General features: G+C 46.9%; 1 protein-coding gene across 1 annotated transcript; it reads left to right on the top strand.

Annotated features, from left to right (window-relative positions):
* The first annotated feature begins 1,691 nt into the window (after nucleotides 1-1,691).
* Nucleotides 1,692-2,739, top strand: LOC117855313 (uncharacterized). Its single transcript, XM_034737633.2, has one exon. It carries the CDS (start codon nucleotides 1,931-1,933, stop codon nucleotides 2,426-2,428), a length of 498 nt encoding a protein of 165 aa, XP_034593524.1. The 5' UTR covers nucleotides 1,692-1,930; the 3' UTR covers nucleotides 2,429-2,739.
* The last annotated feature ends 12,928 nt before the right edge of the window (nucleotides 2,740-15,667 follow it).

The following is a 15,667-nucleotide window of genomic DNA, read 5'->3' as shown; positions in this document are numbered from 1 at the left end:
TCTAAAAATAATTAATTACATACCTCTATTTCATCTTATTATGTCTATGTACCACAATTTATCTCGCTCATATTTGCAAATGACTAGAATATGAACAAATTGTATTTTTCCCCATAATTTATTTAGCTCATATTTGTAAAGTACTAAAGTATGAAATTATTCCTCTAACCTCGTACCAATTTTTTTGACTAATACGAAACATAGCATCCAAAAAATTGTAACTTATTCTAAAAATCACAAATATGAGATCTAAATAACACATGCATATAAATGAATTTTTTTCCATTATATCTTATTCTAAAAATCACAAATTACTCTAATTCTAAAGCATAAAATTTAGTATACTAACCACATAGCAAGGGAGGATGAAGTTTCTAACCTTTAGAGCACTTGAATGAGTGTAATCCCCACAAAATGGTAAAAAATCTGACAGCACCTCCCCTATTTCGTCATGAATGGATGAAGCCCAAACTGGAGGAAATAGCTCGGGCAAGAGGAGGAGAACGCCTGATTTATAAGAGGGAAGTTAGTACAGGTTGGGAGCTCCAACCCGGTACTAAAGGTCCTCAGGCACATTAGTACTGGGTGGAGGCTCCACCCGGTACTAATGGATAACCTTTAGTATCAGTTGGAGCTCCCAACCGGTACTAAAGGGGATCACGGGGAGGGGACGAATACGAGTTTTCCAGTAACGCTAGTAACCCGCTGCACTCGATCCGCCACCGTTCACTTGGAGCCTTCGCCTCCATTACCGGCGCGAGTGCGCGCGGTACAATGCGAGACGCGTTTGCGTGTGGTTTTGCGGTCGATGATGGATGTGTGTAGGCGTACGCGCATGCAGGACAGGCTGACGCGACGTCTCGACCGGCCCCGCCCAACCGGCCGACGACGTCAACGAGCTGGTGCGCCGGCCGCGCGCCGCCGGCCGTTTCTCCCAGGACTGGATCGGAGTACCGGAGCAACGTCACGGGCATGGATAGGATAGCTAAGCCGGGCAGCGGCTTGGACTCGCTCGCTCGGAGTCGTAGATAGCAGTGACGCGCAGAGAAGAATTAAATGGCGTTGATGAATTCCGCGTTGAAATTAACCTACTGGGCTACTCCTACTACTAGTAGTGTTGACAGCGTATGCGTATCGGCAGTATGCATGCATGCTCCGAGATAACACGTCTGATCTGTACACGGATTAAATTAATCACCGTTACCACCACGATCCAGCATGTAGCGCCGTCGCGAGCTCGCGTGTGGCGAACGCCGCCGCGGCGCCGGCCGGCTTCCCCGCGGCACGCGCCGGCACCGTCGTCGCCGCCGCACTTTCTGCTTCCCGCGGGCGGCGGCCGTCGCTTGCCTTGGCGTCCGTCAGCATAATCATATCGTATCGTGTATGCGTGCCGTGCCGACCATCTATCTGCTGCCAGGTAGGTAACTGCATATATGCCGCAACGGCCATCCGGTCCCAGCGCTTGACCGGCCGGCGCGGGCCGCCCGTGTCCTGTCCTCGCGCGCGCGAGCCAACAGCAACCCGCACGGACCGGAGCCACGCGACGGCCCGGCCCCCACGCGCCCACCCGCCCACGCGCGCGAGGCGAAACTGCGAGGGAGAGAGACAAGAATATGCGCGCGCCATCTTCGCGTCACCTGCCCAACCCAACGCCAGCGGCCCAGCGCGCCTGCTATATAATGGTAGCTCACCCACCCAAGCACCCAATCCTTACCAGAGTTTTGTTTCGTGTAGCGCCCGTCCCCGATCGATTCCCATCGATTCTTCGCTTCGCTTCCACTTCACATCAAGTTCCCGCATCAAAGTTCCCTTTTCAATTGCTTGTTCCTCCTCCCCTTCCGATCAACCAGCAGAGAGATCTCATCTCTCTTCAGTTTCTTCTCTGACACGTGCAAACTCGGTTCTTGAACCGATCCGCCGGCCAACAAAAATGCAACTCGCGAGCTGCGAATTCTCCGCCGCCGCCCGTCGTCCCGGAGCGGCAGACCTGTTCAGCCGCCGACCTTCCTCGACGACGGCGGCGGCAGCGCCTGCATTATTGACCGTCACCAAGAAACCCGCCGCCGCGCGCTGCCACTGCTCGTCCCGCTCCCGCGGCGACGACGCGGAGTTCGGCGGCGGCGGCGGGCGGCTGGTGGACGAGGGGATGCTCGTCCTGCGCCGGCGGATCCACGAGATGCGGGCCGCGGAGCGGAACTGGGAGCCGCCCGAGGAGTGGGCGGCGTGGGAGAAGGAGTGGTACGGCACCTACGACGCCGACGTCTGCGACCTCCTCGGCGCGCTCCAGGCGTTCCTCGTCAGCTCCCGCCCCGGCGTCGGGGTGGGGCTCCTGGCCGCGCTCGTGCTCGCCGTGCCGGCATCTGCATTCGTGCTCGTCACACACCTCCTCGATGCTTCACGGGCGATCATCTCCAATCTTCAGCACTGATGATCAGACGACTGACGGCATGAAGCCCTATTCTTTCGTTCGTTATGGATCGCACACGCGCGCCCTTGGCCATGTAAAGCCAGTCTCGGTGGTACTTTAATGAGCATGGTTACCAAAACTGCCACATTAGTTTTTCAACAGGATGAAACTGTCACTCTTAATGCACAATTTCATACATAGGATGCAGCATTTAAGTCTTGCATTGTGTTGTGATCAAATGTGGCATGAGAATTATGTAGCCTTTTGTAAATAGAACAAGGTTGCATTTCAATTAACTTCACATTTGATAACATAAAGAAGTTTAACGTTCATACGTGCAGTCTCAGATTCGGAATAAATTGCCCACCTCATACATTCAGTTCAGATTCAAACTAAAGTTCCCATTGCCACTGAAACTAACATAATGAGAAACTTAAAAACCCACTGTCTTCCATCTTCCTGTTTCCTGCCACTTTGTCCACTGAAAATAGCACATCAAAATATTGTAAGCCTTCAAGATACTGAAACAGACCATCTAAACAAACCGAGCTCCAAAAACAAGTAGGTACTGTCAAGAACCACTTTTGCAAAAAGAGACAAATGAACAATTGAACTGAAGCTCTAAAAACAGATTCAGCGCTAACTGAACAATTGAAGCTACATCTTCTAGGTGAGACAAGAACAAACAAGTAGCTACTAATTATTTTGCGAAAAGAACAATCCAATTAGCTACTGTCATGCTGTCATAAGCATGCCTTTGCCTCTGTTCATGCAGATGATGAATTGCAGTCATAAGCGTAGGCTCTTAATTGAATGCAGTAAGTTCAGACATAAGAGATAGAGTTTTGTTTTGGCTGGCTGGTTGCATATTGAATTTCCATTTTTGAAAAGGATGGCTGCATGCTAATTATGACTTCAGAGACAGATTTTCTACAATCTATAGAACAATTTCAGAAAGTGCTATGTATACCTCATGCTTCCTCATCAAAGCCATGATCTTCTTCTGCATCCATTGCAATGTCTTCACTCGGCTAGCCTTCTCTTCATCAGTCATATTACTTGTGTCCTGAATCAACAGGGAATTGTAAACTTGTAGCAATTTTACTTCCATTTTCCAGTTCGCGAGATCCCTGGAGTGTCAACTGTGAGCACTGTTACAGATCAAAACCATATATGCTCTAAAGATATAGTTTATTGATACATCAAAGATCATATTTGGGGAAATTCAACTACAGTCAATCCGTTAAAGAAACATGGAAGTGCTATTTTAATCAGGAAGGCTAGAGATCAGAGTAAAATTCAACTACAGTCAGCAGTAAAATTGGGGAAATTTGCACTACAGTCAGATGCTTCTTGGGACCTCCCTTCCTCTCTCTGCCAGCCATCGGGCTCCAGTGCAGCGCTGGCGACGCGGCGATGCCACAGCAGCTGGGAATCAAGATTGGAAGGGGGAGGGAGGTGAGATTGGAAGGAGAAGGAGGCGAGATTGGAAGTCAACGGAACCTCCATTCATGTACGGCGTTGGAAGAATTTGGGCGGGGAAGAAGGGAGGGCGCGGCGCGGGAGGGAGGGCGGCCGACGCAAGGGATCCGCCGCCGCCGCTGGATGAAACGATGACCCCCTCAGTGGGGTGTCGCCCGTCTGGTAACTGGAGCCGGCTCGTTTCATCAGGATGGTTTCCTCTCTCTCTCTTCGTTAATTTAGTGCCATTATAGGAAAAATGTCATTACTCTTTATCCGTGTATAATATGCTTTGGCATCGCGAGAAACAGTGATAACAAAGTCATTGATCTTGTTTCTTCTTTCAACATATAATGGTTACAAATGCTCAGTGGCTCACACCGCACTAACACTCAGTTCCTAAGAGTATATGCACATCCTACCCTATAAACACTTACAATACACTAGACTGGTAAATCTCCCTATGAACCACGTGCGCTCACCGTATCTCCATGAACATTTATGAGAATTCGCTAAATGTTTCTCGTTGTTGACGCACGCGTCGCATATTGCTAAAAGGTCTATTAATAAGATAAAAAAAGGTGTTATATTAGAGATAGCAATGGCCACAAACCTGTGGGTATTAACATCCTATGCCCACGAATATAAAATTTGTCTGTTAATGTTGGAGTATAAGTGATCTTTCCCTATCAGCTTAACCTTTTGGGTTGAACTGGTTGGTGCATGCAATTCAATATGGTATAAGAGTCAGAGGTCTCGAGTTCGAATCTTGGTGGACGCGATTAAATAAAATAATTGCAGCCCACTCCAATTTCCACATGCGGCCTAAGGGAGTCTGCGCGTGAGGGGGAGTGTTGGAGTATAAGTGAATTGCTCATATTTCCTATCAGCTTAAATTTTTGGGTTGAACTGGTTGATGTTTATGCCAAACCTATGCACATCGGGTTAACGGGGCACCAACAGGTTACCCATGTCCAATAAAATAGGCAACTGAAAACAACAGTCACATACATATATATTGATATTTCAATATGTGTGCATGCAACATTGATGTAAATCAGCAAAAAGAATAGCAGGATAAGAAATTAGAGTTATCCAACCATCACATGTGTCCTCGTAGCACATCAGTTCCTAAATCAGTGGCATCATTAGATTGATGTAAATCAACAAAAAGAATAGCAAGATAAGACATTAGAGTTATCCAACCATCACACGTGTCCTTGTAGCACATCAGTTCATAAATCAGTGGCATCATCGCATAATATAGCTCTTAAATTACCAAGTTTAATGTTCAATGATTCCATTGAGGATAAGCAACAACACATACATATCCAAGTTACGCGTGGGCTGTCTAAATTAAGGTGTTTATCGAGGAGATGGGCTTATTTGCTGGTATATAGTTGGGTCTAAATAACTCATGGGTTCGCTGATTCGGATTTCATGTTCCCAGACCTACGACATCAAACTCGATGGGTCTAACTTTTCGTCCATTAGCAAACCCATGGTAGAAAAATTGATACATGCACGTGCCCTAATTAATAGAATGATGGGTTTTGAGTTTCATGTACCCATTGCCATCTCAACGTCGGACATGATCTTTGATCCGTAGTGGGTCGGAGGTACAATGTGACACCCGGACAAAATTTGGATGGTTTAGTAGTGGCACATTAGTGCCGCATGGACATATTTAGTACCACATTTCTAGTTGAGCAAGGGTGGAGCCAACTTATAAGATTTTATCCTCCAACCATAGCATTCTCTGGTTAACCCTTTTATACGAAGTGAGAACGAAAAGGTAAGTAGGGTGCTATGTGTATGCCTGCTCGTTCCTCAAAAGGGTTGGACGGTGTGACTTTAGAGGATGGGGTGTTATATGTCTGATGACTATTTAGTTGACTAGTTCTTACTTCTTAGATATTGTTTAGTCCTGCGCATTTTTAGGCCAGACCAGGTCGAGAAAATTCATGTTTATTTTATGCCTAAAATCAGCGTCCAACTCCTGTCACTAACTTTATCATACCTTCAAATTGGGAACCAAGTCGGACAGAACAAGCCATCCTTTTTTAATGTAACTTTATTTCGCGTTGGTTTGGGTCGGGTCGATTTTTTTAGACACGAAATTCAGCACCGTACCGCCCTAAATCATGGTAACTCGTCGGGCTCAGGATGGGCTATTATGGTCAGGTCTTCTTGTTTGTCTAGTTGTATAAAATTACAACGGGATCATGCAAGTGCCACGATGAAGCATGTCAATAACTACCATGTATATGTTTGTTAAGGGTTGAAGCTATAGGATTAAGTGCGGGAATGGATCAAAACTCACGTCAAGCGTCGGGCTGGGCAAAACCCCCTATCCATCTAATGGTGCAGCACAAAAAAAAAACTATCCACCCCACTCCACACATAAAAGTAGTATTCTTTTCTTTCCATAAGTGAATATAAGCGACTATTTATATAGTCACGTCTAAATTGCAGTGCTATTATCATAACACAAGAATTTTAACTAGGCTAAAGTTTGAGAGATTTTGATCCGAGATCATGATATGATTCTATGCAAACGAGAAGATATGTTGCTGTGCTCCCACATAAATCGCGATGCAGTTATTGATAACATGACATAGATATCTTGGAGTACTCAGGTACTTCGAGAGGGAGATGGTGCATTTCCTGTATCGAACTCCTATCTGAAGAATCACAAGCTTTTCATAAATTCTCTTAATTTTTTTTCCACCAATAATGTCTTAACTGTGGAAATAACGATGTATGCACAGATACATAAAGCTAAGGTCAATGCAATGTCAACGGTAGTGCCCGATCGAACTGCACATCTTGATTTCTCTCTCGTTTGTGCGCGCCACGCGCGTTTGCATCAATTGATTATGGGACAGCGACTTTGCAGGAAATTCGAGTAGCAATTGGTTTTCATTTTTGGCTGTCAGCAGGATATGCCAATTGTACTTCCTATTATAAGTCGTTTTAGTTTTTTAATTTATAGATTTTGCCATAATATATATTATATTTAGATGCGTAGTAAAAGATATGAATAGAAATATATATTATGTTTAGATGCGTAGTAAAAGATATGAATAGAAAATTCAAAACAACATAATTTAGGACGGAAGGAGTAGCTCTGGAATCTTCCTTTTCTTAGCTTTACTCCTGATATTTCTCCCCTTTTAATTTCCTTTCAATTTCCGCACTTATTCGTCCGAGCGCTGTCCGACGAATCTTGATATTAGCTTATTCTGGACAAATAATGCAACCGGCCCAACATGCATGCACAAAGCTACAGGCCCAACAAGGGGGCAAGACAACCCACAAGAGCAGCCCATTAGCCCATAAATGACGGGGCTCCGGGCTCGTCCGGCCCGACGAATCTCGATGATGCAATCGTCTGAGAAAGTGAGAAGTGAGAGATACCGCTCCTCGCTGTTGTCGCGCTGACGAAGGAAGGCAGGGTAGCCGAGCGAGGTCATGGCTGTTGATTAAGAGTTGGCATCAGTGCTAGGCTGCTAGCATTGTGCTAGTCTATCGACAATACGCAGGCTTTGCTTGCACGAGAGCTCAGCTCTAGAGTATACTACGATCATTGCTACAGCACTCCCACATGCAGACTTGCTTATCATGGGCTCAGATGCAAGAAACCAACTTCAAAATGAAAGTTTATATTTTCAGATGACTTTGTAAAATGATACAGCACCGTGCCACCCGACTACAATTTTTTGGAGCATCGACATACATGTAGGATGCTGATGTTGCATCAGCAGACTGAACATTACTACAAGAACCATAAACATGTCACTAACTCACTGCTACTACGAGTGGATTTTATTTAGGTTAATTGGATGCATATCATTGCAAATATCCGAGTTTGGAGAGCTGCCATTACCATTCGTCTATTTGGAAATATGCCATTATAATTCGTTCTTTGCATGAGGTGTGACATTTTGTACGTATTTGATGCTCTTGGACCCATATGCAGATTCTGGTATTTCTGTACGGACAAGAATAACCCCGCTACATATCTACTCTCCACTCACTGACATGTGGGACCAAACGGTCATCCCCTTCCTCCTCCCTTCCCTCCCCGAATCTTCCACGCGAAATGTCGAGCTCCTGTTGCGCGTCAGCAGCCGTCTCCGTCCTCGCGCGTCCGCCGTGGCCTCGCTCCGCCTTGGGTGCTCCTCCGTGCTTGCTCCCAAAATCGATGTCTCCTTCCTCCCTGTTGTAGCAAGCAGCAGCATCAAACGTCATTCTTGAGCAAGCAGCTCCTTTCCTTTATCCATCGCAAGTACAAGCAGCTGCATAGTAACCGACGAGCTTCCTGCTACCTGCTCCTCCCCATCCAATCCCTCCTCCTGCAGGTCCCTCACACGTTCCCACAGCAGTCTTAGCTGCAGCAGCTCCAATCAGAGCCAAGTTCCGCCGCGAATCCTTATTGCTCAGCCTCCCTCGGTCGGCCACCTCCTTCTCGTGCGGGCCACGCAGGCCTGTGGAGAGCGTGGGTGGCGTCAGCGCCGTGGGCACGCGTCGATGCGCGGGCTGGTGCGCAGCCTGGACGGCTGGCGCGACGACTAGGGACAGCCTCGCCCCGTCCTGGCCCACGCGTGCGCCGCCGTGGGCGCACTCCACCCCGGCCCCGCTCGTTCATCGCTGCGGCCGCGCCCCGCGCTGGCCCGCGTGTGCGCTGCCGCGGGCGTGCCCCACTGCCCCGCCCCTGCCCCATTCGTTCGCCGGCGCGGCCGCGCTCCGCCCCGACCCCGTCCGTCTGCCGGCGCGGCGCTCCAGCCGTCCCTGCGCGTCCGCCGCCACCGCCGCGCTCAAGCACATCCCCAACGGCGTTAGCAGCGGAGCACGGGTGGAAGAAGCCCCTTGTTGAAGTAGGGGCATTTTCGTCCATACGGAAATACCAGGATCTGCATATGGGTCAAGAGCATCAAAAACGTATAAAATAGCACGTCTCAAGTAAAAAACGAGTCGTAATGGTATGTTTCAAATAGACGAATTATAATGGTAGTTTTCCAAACTCAGATATTTGTAATGATATATATCCAATTAACCTATTTTATTTCCTAAACATCGCAAATCGTCCCAAGAGGCTTCAGTAACGTCTGTTCATCGCTGCAGAGCCGAGAACAAAGGACGCCGGCCCGATCACTAGACGGGCTTCTTCAGTGAGCCGCCAAACTGGAAAGGCACGCACGAGCAACGAAAAGAGAAGAAACAAGTCTCACATCACCACACCGACATGCTTCAGCCCCGACAAGCACATGCTGCTGAATCTTTTCTTTTTTCTAAAATACTATGCTGCTGAATCTTGGGGATCCGGCCATCACGACAGAAAAGGAAGATCATCAGGGGTTAATCTCAACAGATGCAGAAAAAAAAAACACAGAAAGCTTTGCTGGTATACATGATCTACTTCGTATCGCATACACTTACTGAGGACTATATGCACGGACGGAGAAATTACACAAAGTATCGAAATATAGTTGCAGCACAGATAGACAGATATAACCATGTAAAAATAGCAAATATATACAACACACAAGTCAGTGGTGGAAGGAGTGAATTAACGGGGCATTCAGATCGATGCAAATAGACATGGGATCGAGATCGATGCAGAGCTCCCTTCAATCCAAAGAGCGGCCACAAAGGGGAAGATGCAGCTCCCCGGTCATGCAAACCACAAGCCTATCTCAAACCAAATCACCTCACCCTCACAATCTCTCTCTCTCGTAGCTGATGAGATAGGAGAGTGGGAACCATGAACAAGCAGCTGTACCACCCTTCAAAAGAACCCTTCATTGGATCGAAGGGAGCTCCGCTTCAAATCCAAGCAATAGCTAAGAATCAAACTCAGGCCAAGAACACCAAAACCTTCAAATCTAAAAGCTTCAAAACAAACCATGCAAAACAGATCGAAGACAAAGAGAAGGAAGAAAGGCCACGGTGGGAGTTGAATCTGTCTGACTATTTCTCTTTTGGTGTTTGCCGGTGGGATGGGGTGCGACTGGCCGTCGCCAACGCGATGCTGTCGCCTTCAGCGAGCACGTGGCCCACCACCTCCTCCGGCCCACCAGAACAGCTCACGAGGAGGTCGTCTTCCTCCTCCGGTCGCTCCCACGCCGCCGCTCCCCTCCTCCAGTCGCCCCCACGCCGTCCTCCTCCACCGTCTGTCTCCAGCGACTCCCGCCGCCGGATTCACCGCCACCCTAACCCGGCTCTGTCGGGATGCTCACCGTCACTCCGCTGCCTCCTCCGCCACCCACCGGCTATCCTCTGCCACCCGCGGCCGGCAGCACCCGCCGTCGGTCCGCCGCCGCCCAAGGCCCTCCCTCTGCAGCCAGAGATCACTGGAGACCCTAACCCCGGCAACCTGAACCCCAAAGCCCCTACCCCGAACCCTAACCCTACCGGCGGCGAGCCCCTTGCCCCCACGCCGCCTTCGTCCTATGGCTCCGACAGCTCCCGCCGCCGCATCTGCCGCCACCACCCTCCACCGCCCTAACCGCCGGGGAGCTCATCTCCACGGACCAGCGTCGGTGGAAGAGACCAGCGTCGATATAATTTAGATTCTTCCCTCTTATATTTTTCAGATGCGGAAAAGAAAGGCGGGAGAAACGGATGCCGAGCCGGCGACCACCTTATTATTTCAAATGTACTATCATTTCAAACAAAAAATGTACTTCCTTCGTTCCAAATTATAGATCGTTTTAGCTTTTTTAAGTTCATAATTTTTATTATGCATCTAGATATACCCTATATCTAGGTGCATGTCAAAATTTATGAATCTTAAAATGCCAAAATGACCTATAATTTGAAACGGAGGGAGTATACGCTATACACACCGGACGTATACGCCAATAGCACGATGAAACAAGAGGGAAAGTGTAATTTAGAGGGCGTATGCTTCTTTTTTTTTCCTTAATTTGGCTCAATAGTAAAGCAAGAAAATCCTTGCAGTACGTCAACGGCAACCAAGATAATGTTTTGGTTACAGACTACTCTAAATCCTTGCTGTTGTTTTGCCATTCCATTATACGTTTGATAGTTGTTTAGTCGGAATCTCACGTAACTCATGGCCGAATTATTTCTCAGTTTGCGTGCCAAACCCCTCGTCGCCGGCCCAACCAACAGCCGAGTCACCAGGCAGCAGCAACTGGCTCCGGGCTTGTCCATAATCGTGTTGGTACTTGCTCGTGTGGGCGCGGCTCTTTCCAATAATCAACGACACTGCGAGCCTGCAACCGCAAGACACGGCGGCCGGAGCGGCATGGCGGGGGCAGATGGTCTCACGAGTCACGAAGCACCTCGCCTGGTGACGGCCAATGTTAGCATCTGCTAAAATCCAAACAAAAAACTCTAGTCTACCATAGAAGAATTTGCTTACACGCTACGTTGTATAATACCGAAGCACCCCACATGCACAAACATTGTTAGCTAGCTTTGGAGAGTCGTAGTGGAGTAATGGGCACGCTTGCGATGGACGTACGCATTCCTTCTCCGTGTGTACATCTCAACAATGCTTCATATACAATTGCATCTTCAGCTCATTTTCACAAAAGAAGATAATCCCTCCATCTCTTGCATTTCGATATTCAAACGTTAAAAATTCTTTAACCAACATTTAACGTTAAGAATGTCCATATTGTGGGATAAATTGTAGTTTCATTGGACTCGTATCAGAAGTACTTCCATTTGGTGCCGATATTATATAAGCATTGTAATATAAGAGACATTAACGGTTAAAATATAACGTCATTATGCCGAACACTACTCTTTGTGTTTTTGAAAGGTACACTCAAGTAGTGTACTGATGCATCAATTTAAAAGAGTGGTTCTCAACCATTACATGTTCCAAAAATATGAACATCACTGCATTGTAAACCGCATTATACACACATCAGGTGTTCAGAATACATGTATGCCTGGAATATTGCAGCAGAAACATCATGTGAGTGCACCATTAGCAAGAAAACTATTTGATGAGCACAAACATGTCTTTATTTTCCCTTCCATATTTATTGTTACTGTTATTTTTACTTTTTACTATGCCCATTATATTCCGGCCTCAAACACGGTATCGGATTTAGCGATCGGCAGTCCTTCAGGGGTTACACAGATGATAGATTTTTGGCGGGAGAGATCGTAAGACCAAGAACTAGAATGGTAACATAGGGACGCAAGGTTTAGACAAGTTCGGATCTTCGGAGAGTAATACCCTACGTCCTGTGTTCTGGTGGATTGTATTACTGATCGCAAGTGCGAAGAGTTAACGTGCCCTCGGGGGGCGCCCCTAGCCGTCTTATATAGCCTGACGACCTAGAGTTACAATCGGATAGAATTTAATCCTAATCGATTATTAAATGGAAAGCAATCTGAGTCGGTTTACAACAAATATCCCGTGATATCCGGATAGAATCCGTTCGCTTGGCCTCCGAACTTATGCTCCACGTTTCTTCGTACCTTGACCCGCACGGCATGGTCGGGTAAGCCCACCTGTTAGAATCGACCAACATCCTGGTCGGTGGTGATGCGTGAGTAGCCTTATTCCTCCTCACACGGAAAAGCTTAAAACGATCCCATGTTTTAAGAACTTTCTATTTTGACTTTTATAAACATTTATTTTATTACTTCATGTTTACTTTCAGACCTAAAACGCGGAAAAGCTTTTAAACGTGTCCTGATTTTAAGAACCTTTTGTTTTCACTTTCATAATTATTATCTTTACCACTCACATCTATGTTTTGGCATAAAATACAGAAAAAAGGTTAAAAACAAGCCTGGTATTGAGAATTTTTTTTGTTTTACTTTCATTATTAGTTATTTTCAATTTTCATTTCACAGTTGGTATTTACGTTTTCGCCTATTGCCTAAAATATGGAAAAGCTGGCCTAAAATACGCGAAAGCTCAAAACGAGCCTGGATTGTAAGATCTTTCTTTGCGCTTTCATCCAATGCTTACATGTGTTACAAGTGGCGTGGATATCGAGCCAGCTCGGCTCGGCCCGTTATCTTAACAAGCTAGAAGTCTGGCTCAGTTCGGCTTGTTTGTCAGCTCGAGCTGGCTTGATATACGGACACAAAGGCAGCAACGAGGAGAGGGTGCCGCTGGAATTGCATCTCGAATATGGAGATCACAAATTAAATCCAAGTAAAAAAAATAGATCGATGTCACTAAATTAGATTGTTTGCAGCGTGCTGCTAGCCGTTACCTCTAACGAGCTATAAGTTGAGCCCGCCTCATGAAGAATTTCTAATGAACTGAATCAGTACCACTAACGAGCTGAGTCAAGCGAGCTAGCGAGTCATGAGTTTATCGTCAGACCTAGCTACAAGCTTTCATGTGCTACTAGTATCACTTAAAGAAACAATGCCATAACACGATGCACAATAGACGATATAAATAGCTCTCCTTAACAATTACATTGCTAGTAGATGAGGTTCACCATTACCACTGCGCATCTAAGCTGAAGATCGAGGAAGAAGGTTTAAAATGCATGCTCCGAATTCTGATTAATATTGCAAGGATCGTGCCTCAAGGATTCATCATACAAGTTTACACCCAAATTGGTAGGTAATTTTCATTCAGCATGGCCCATCTAAACTTATTACAAGCCCAGGTTGCAAGGACTTCTTCCCGAGGCACGGACAACGCAACGTATGATGCCCTACCTTTCCGAACCAGAGATTATTAGTGATAATCCGTGGTGATGTGATACAACAAAATGCACAACGGAACGCATTACCAGAAACCATACAACAAACAATAGTCCGTGGCCACAACAATCCACACTTGAGCGCCGGTCTTCAAGCAGAAACATCAGGCGTCGCCTTCGTCGTCGTCACAGGCTCAGAGAGAGCTCCGGAGCATGCCATGGATTGGCTTCCGCAGCATCTGCTCATCACCAAGAACACAGGATAGCCTAGAGTGACCTGCAAACATCGGCCCAAACCAGACAAACAAAGAAGGGGAGGTAGCCGAGGGCACCACATGTGATGTGCGCTCGCTGAGCTCAGATCCGAGCACCTGATGCGAATCTGTCAGGTGGGGGGCGGGAGGGCGCGAGAAAAGGAAGGCGAGCAGGCGCCTCGAAGTGGGATGTGGAGACGAAGATGTCGCGAGCGAGATCCAAGAGTCCCCACCAGAAATGCACACGCGCGGTACGAACGGGGTGAATACGAAAGGAACATAAAACAATAAACAAGGGTGACATAACATCTCACCAACAAAGGAATAAAGCAACGCCAAAGTACCCTTGCTTACTTGCTTGCTTGCCAGCCTCCAGCACGATGCACGGATAAGCCCATCTGCCCAAGAGACTTTCCTGAACCTCTGATTCAGGACAAGCAAAAAAATAGTAGACGAAGAAAAAAATTACAGAACAAGAACATAGTAGCTCCAGATCTACGCACATGGACTAAAAAGATCCACAAACAATCGAGGAGAAACAACGCAGATTAAGCATGTAAATGGTAAGCAGCAGCCATTAGTGGTGCACAAAAAGGCAAAGACGAGGCCTTGTTGGATCAAGATGCAGAGCTCCCTTCAATCCAAAGAGCGGCCAGCAAGGGGACGGTGCAGCTCCTCGGTCATGCAAGCCACAAGCCTATCTCAAGCAAACACCAGACCACTCAACTCTCTCTCTCTAAGATAAGCCTCCAGGCGATGAGATAGGATAGTGGGAACCATGAACGAGCAGCGGTACCAACCCACCGAAACGACCCTTCATTGGAATGATAGGAGCTCCGCTTCCAATCCAAACATCCAGCTGACCAAAAGACCAAACACCAAAAAGACATGAGATCTGCAAGAACACCATAAACTAATGGAGAAGCACGATATAAAAAAAAAACGAGCAGCAAAGCTTCAAAAAGGGGACTTGAAAGACGACTGGGGAGGAGAGACAGGAGAAGGGGAATCTGGGAGGGGAGGCTGGAGACTAGACTATTCTTTCTTGCTGTTCATGGGTGGAAGGGAAGGAGAGTAAGGTGGCTTTTATAGAAGGGGTGAGGGGGAGGCCAGAGGGCCGCCTGTTTGGAAGGTGTTTATTGCCTGCCATTACTTACAATTCATTTTACCAGTTACCAAAAAAAATCCCTTTTTACCGTTGGGTTGGCAGGTCAGTTTCCTTTCATACCGTCTTTTTCTAGAGTAAATAAATACTAATAGATTTCGTGTACAGGATTGAAGGTAGCTTTTGTAGGAAGCAAAGTACGTATACGGTGGAAAGAAGCGTCCAGAGGTAGTGATGCCGAACGGTAGATTTCCCTTCCTCTCAGCCAGGCCGTCGACCCGCGTCCATGGGCTCACACCAAAATCATCCTCCTCAATTCAATTCATGACATCTTGTGTTGCTGGGGTAAAAAATTATTCTCCATCTCAAAACTCAATCGTTTTGAATTGTTTAAGTGCATCATTTTTATTATGTCGAAAATATATTTAAACTTCACGTTATCGTACCTGAAAAGCTAAAACGACGATTTAATAACAAAGAGAATACATGCTCGTATGCATAATAACACGGTAAACAGAGAAATATAATTTCAATTATGAAAACGGATGAAATGCTCTCCACGAGACTGTTACTGTCATTCGGCCATTCGGGAATCGTGGGGCCAGACGACTGGTCAGATCCATGGGCACGTAAGTTCATTTGCATTAATCAATTGGTTGATGACGGGCGGTGAGCTTGGATGAGGATCAATGCCGTTTTGGCAGTGACGTCTTTGTGCCTTTGACGGGTGTCGACGCGTTGCCACGGTAGGTGCATATGGGGCTTTAGGGGAGATGCC

The sequence above is a fragment of the Setaria viridis genome, chromosome 5 (genome assembly GCF_005286985.2).
Source record: "Setaria viridis chromosome 5, Setaria_viridis_v4.0, whole genome shotgun sequence".
Taxonomy (NCBI): Eukaryota; Viridiplantae; Streptophyta; class Magnoliopsida; order Poales; family Poaceae; genus Setaria; species Setaria viridis.
The sequence above is the reverse complement of the archived record's forward strand: the minus strand, read 5'-3'. Positions and strand labels throughout refer to the sequence as shown.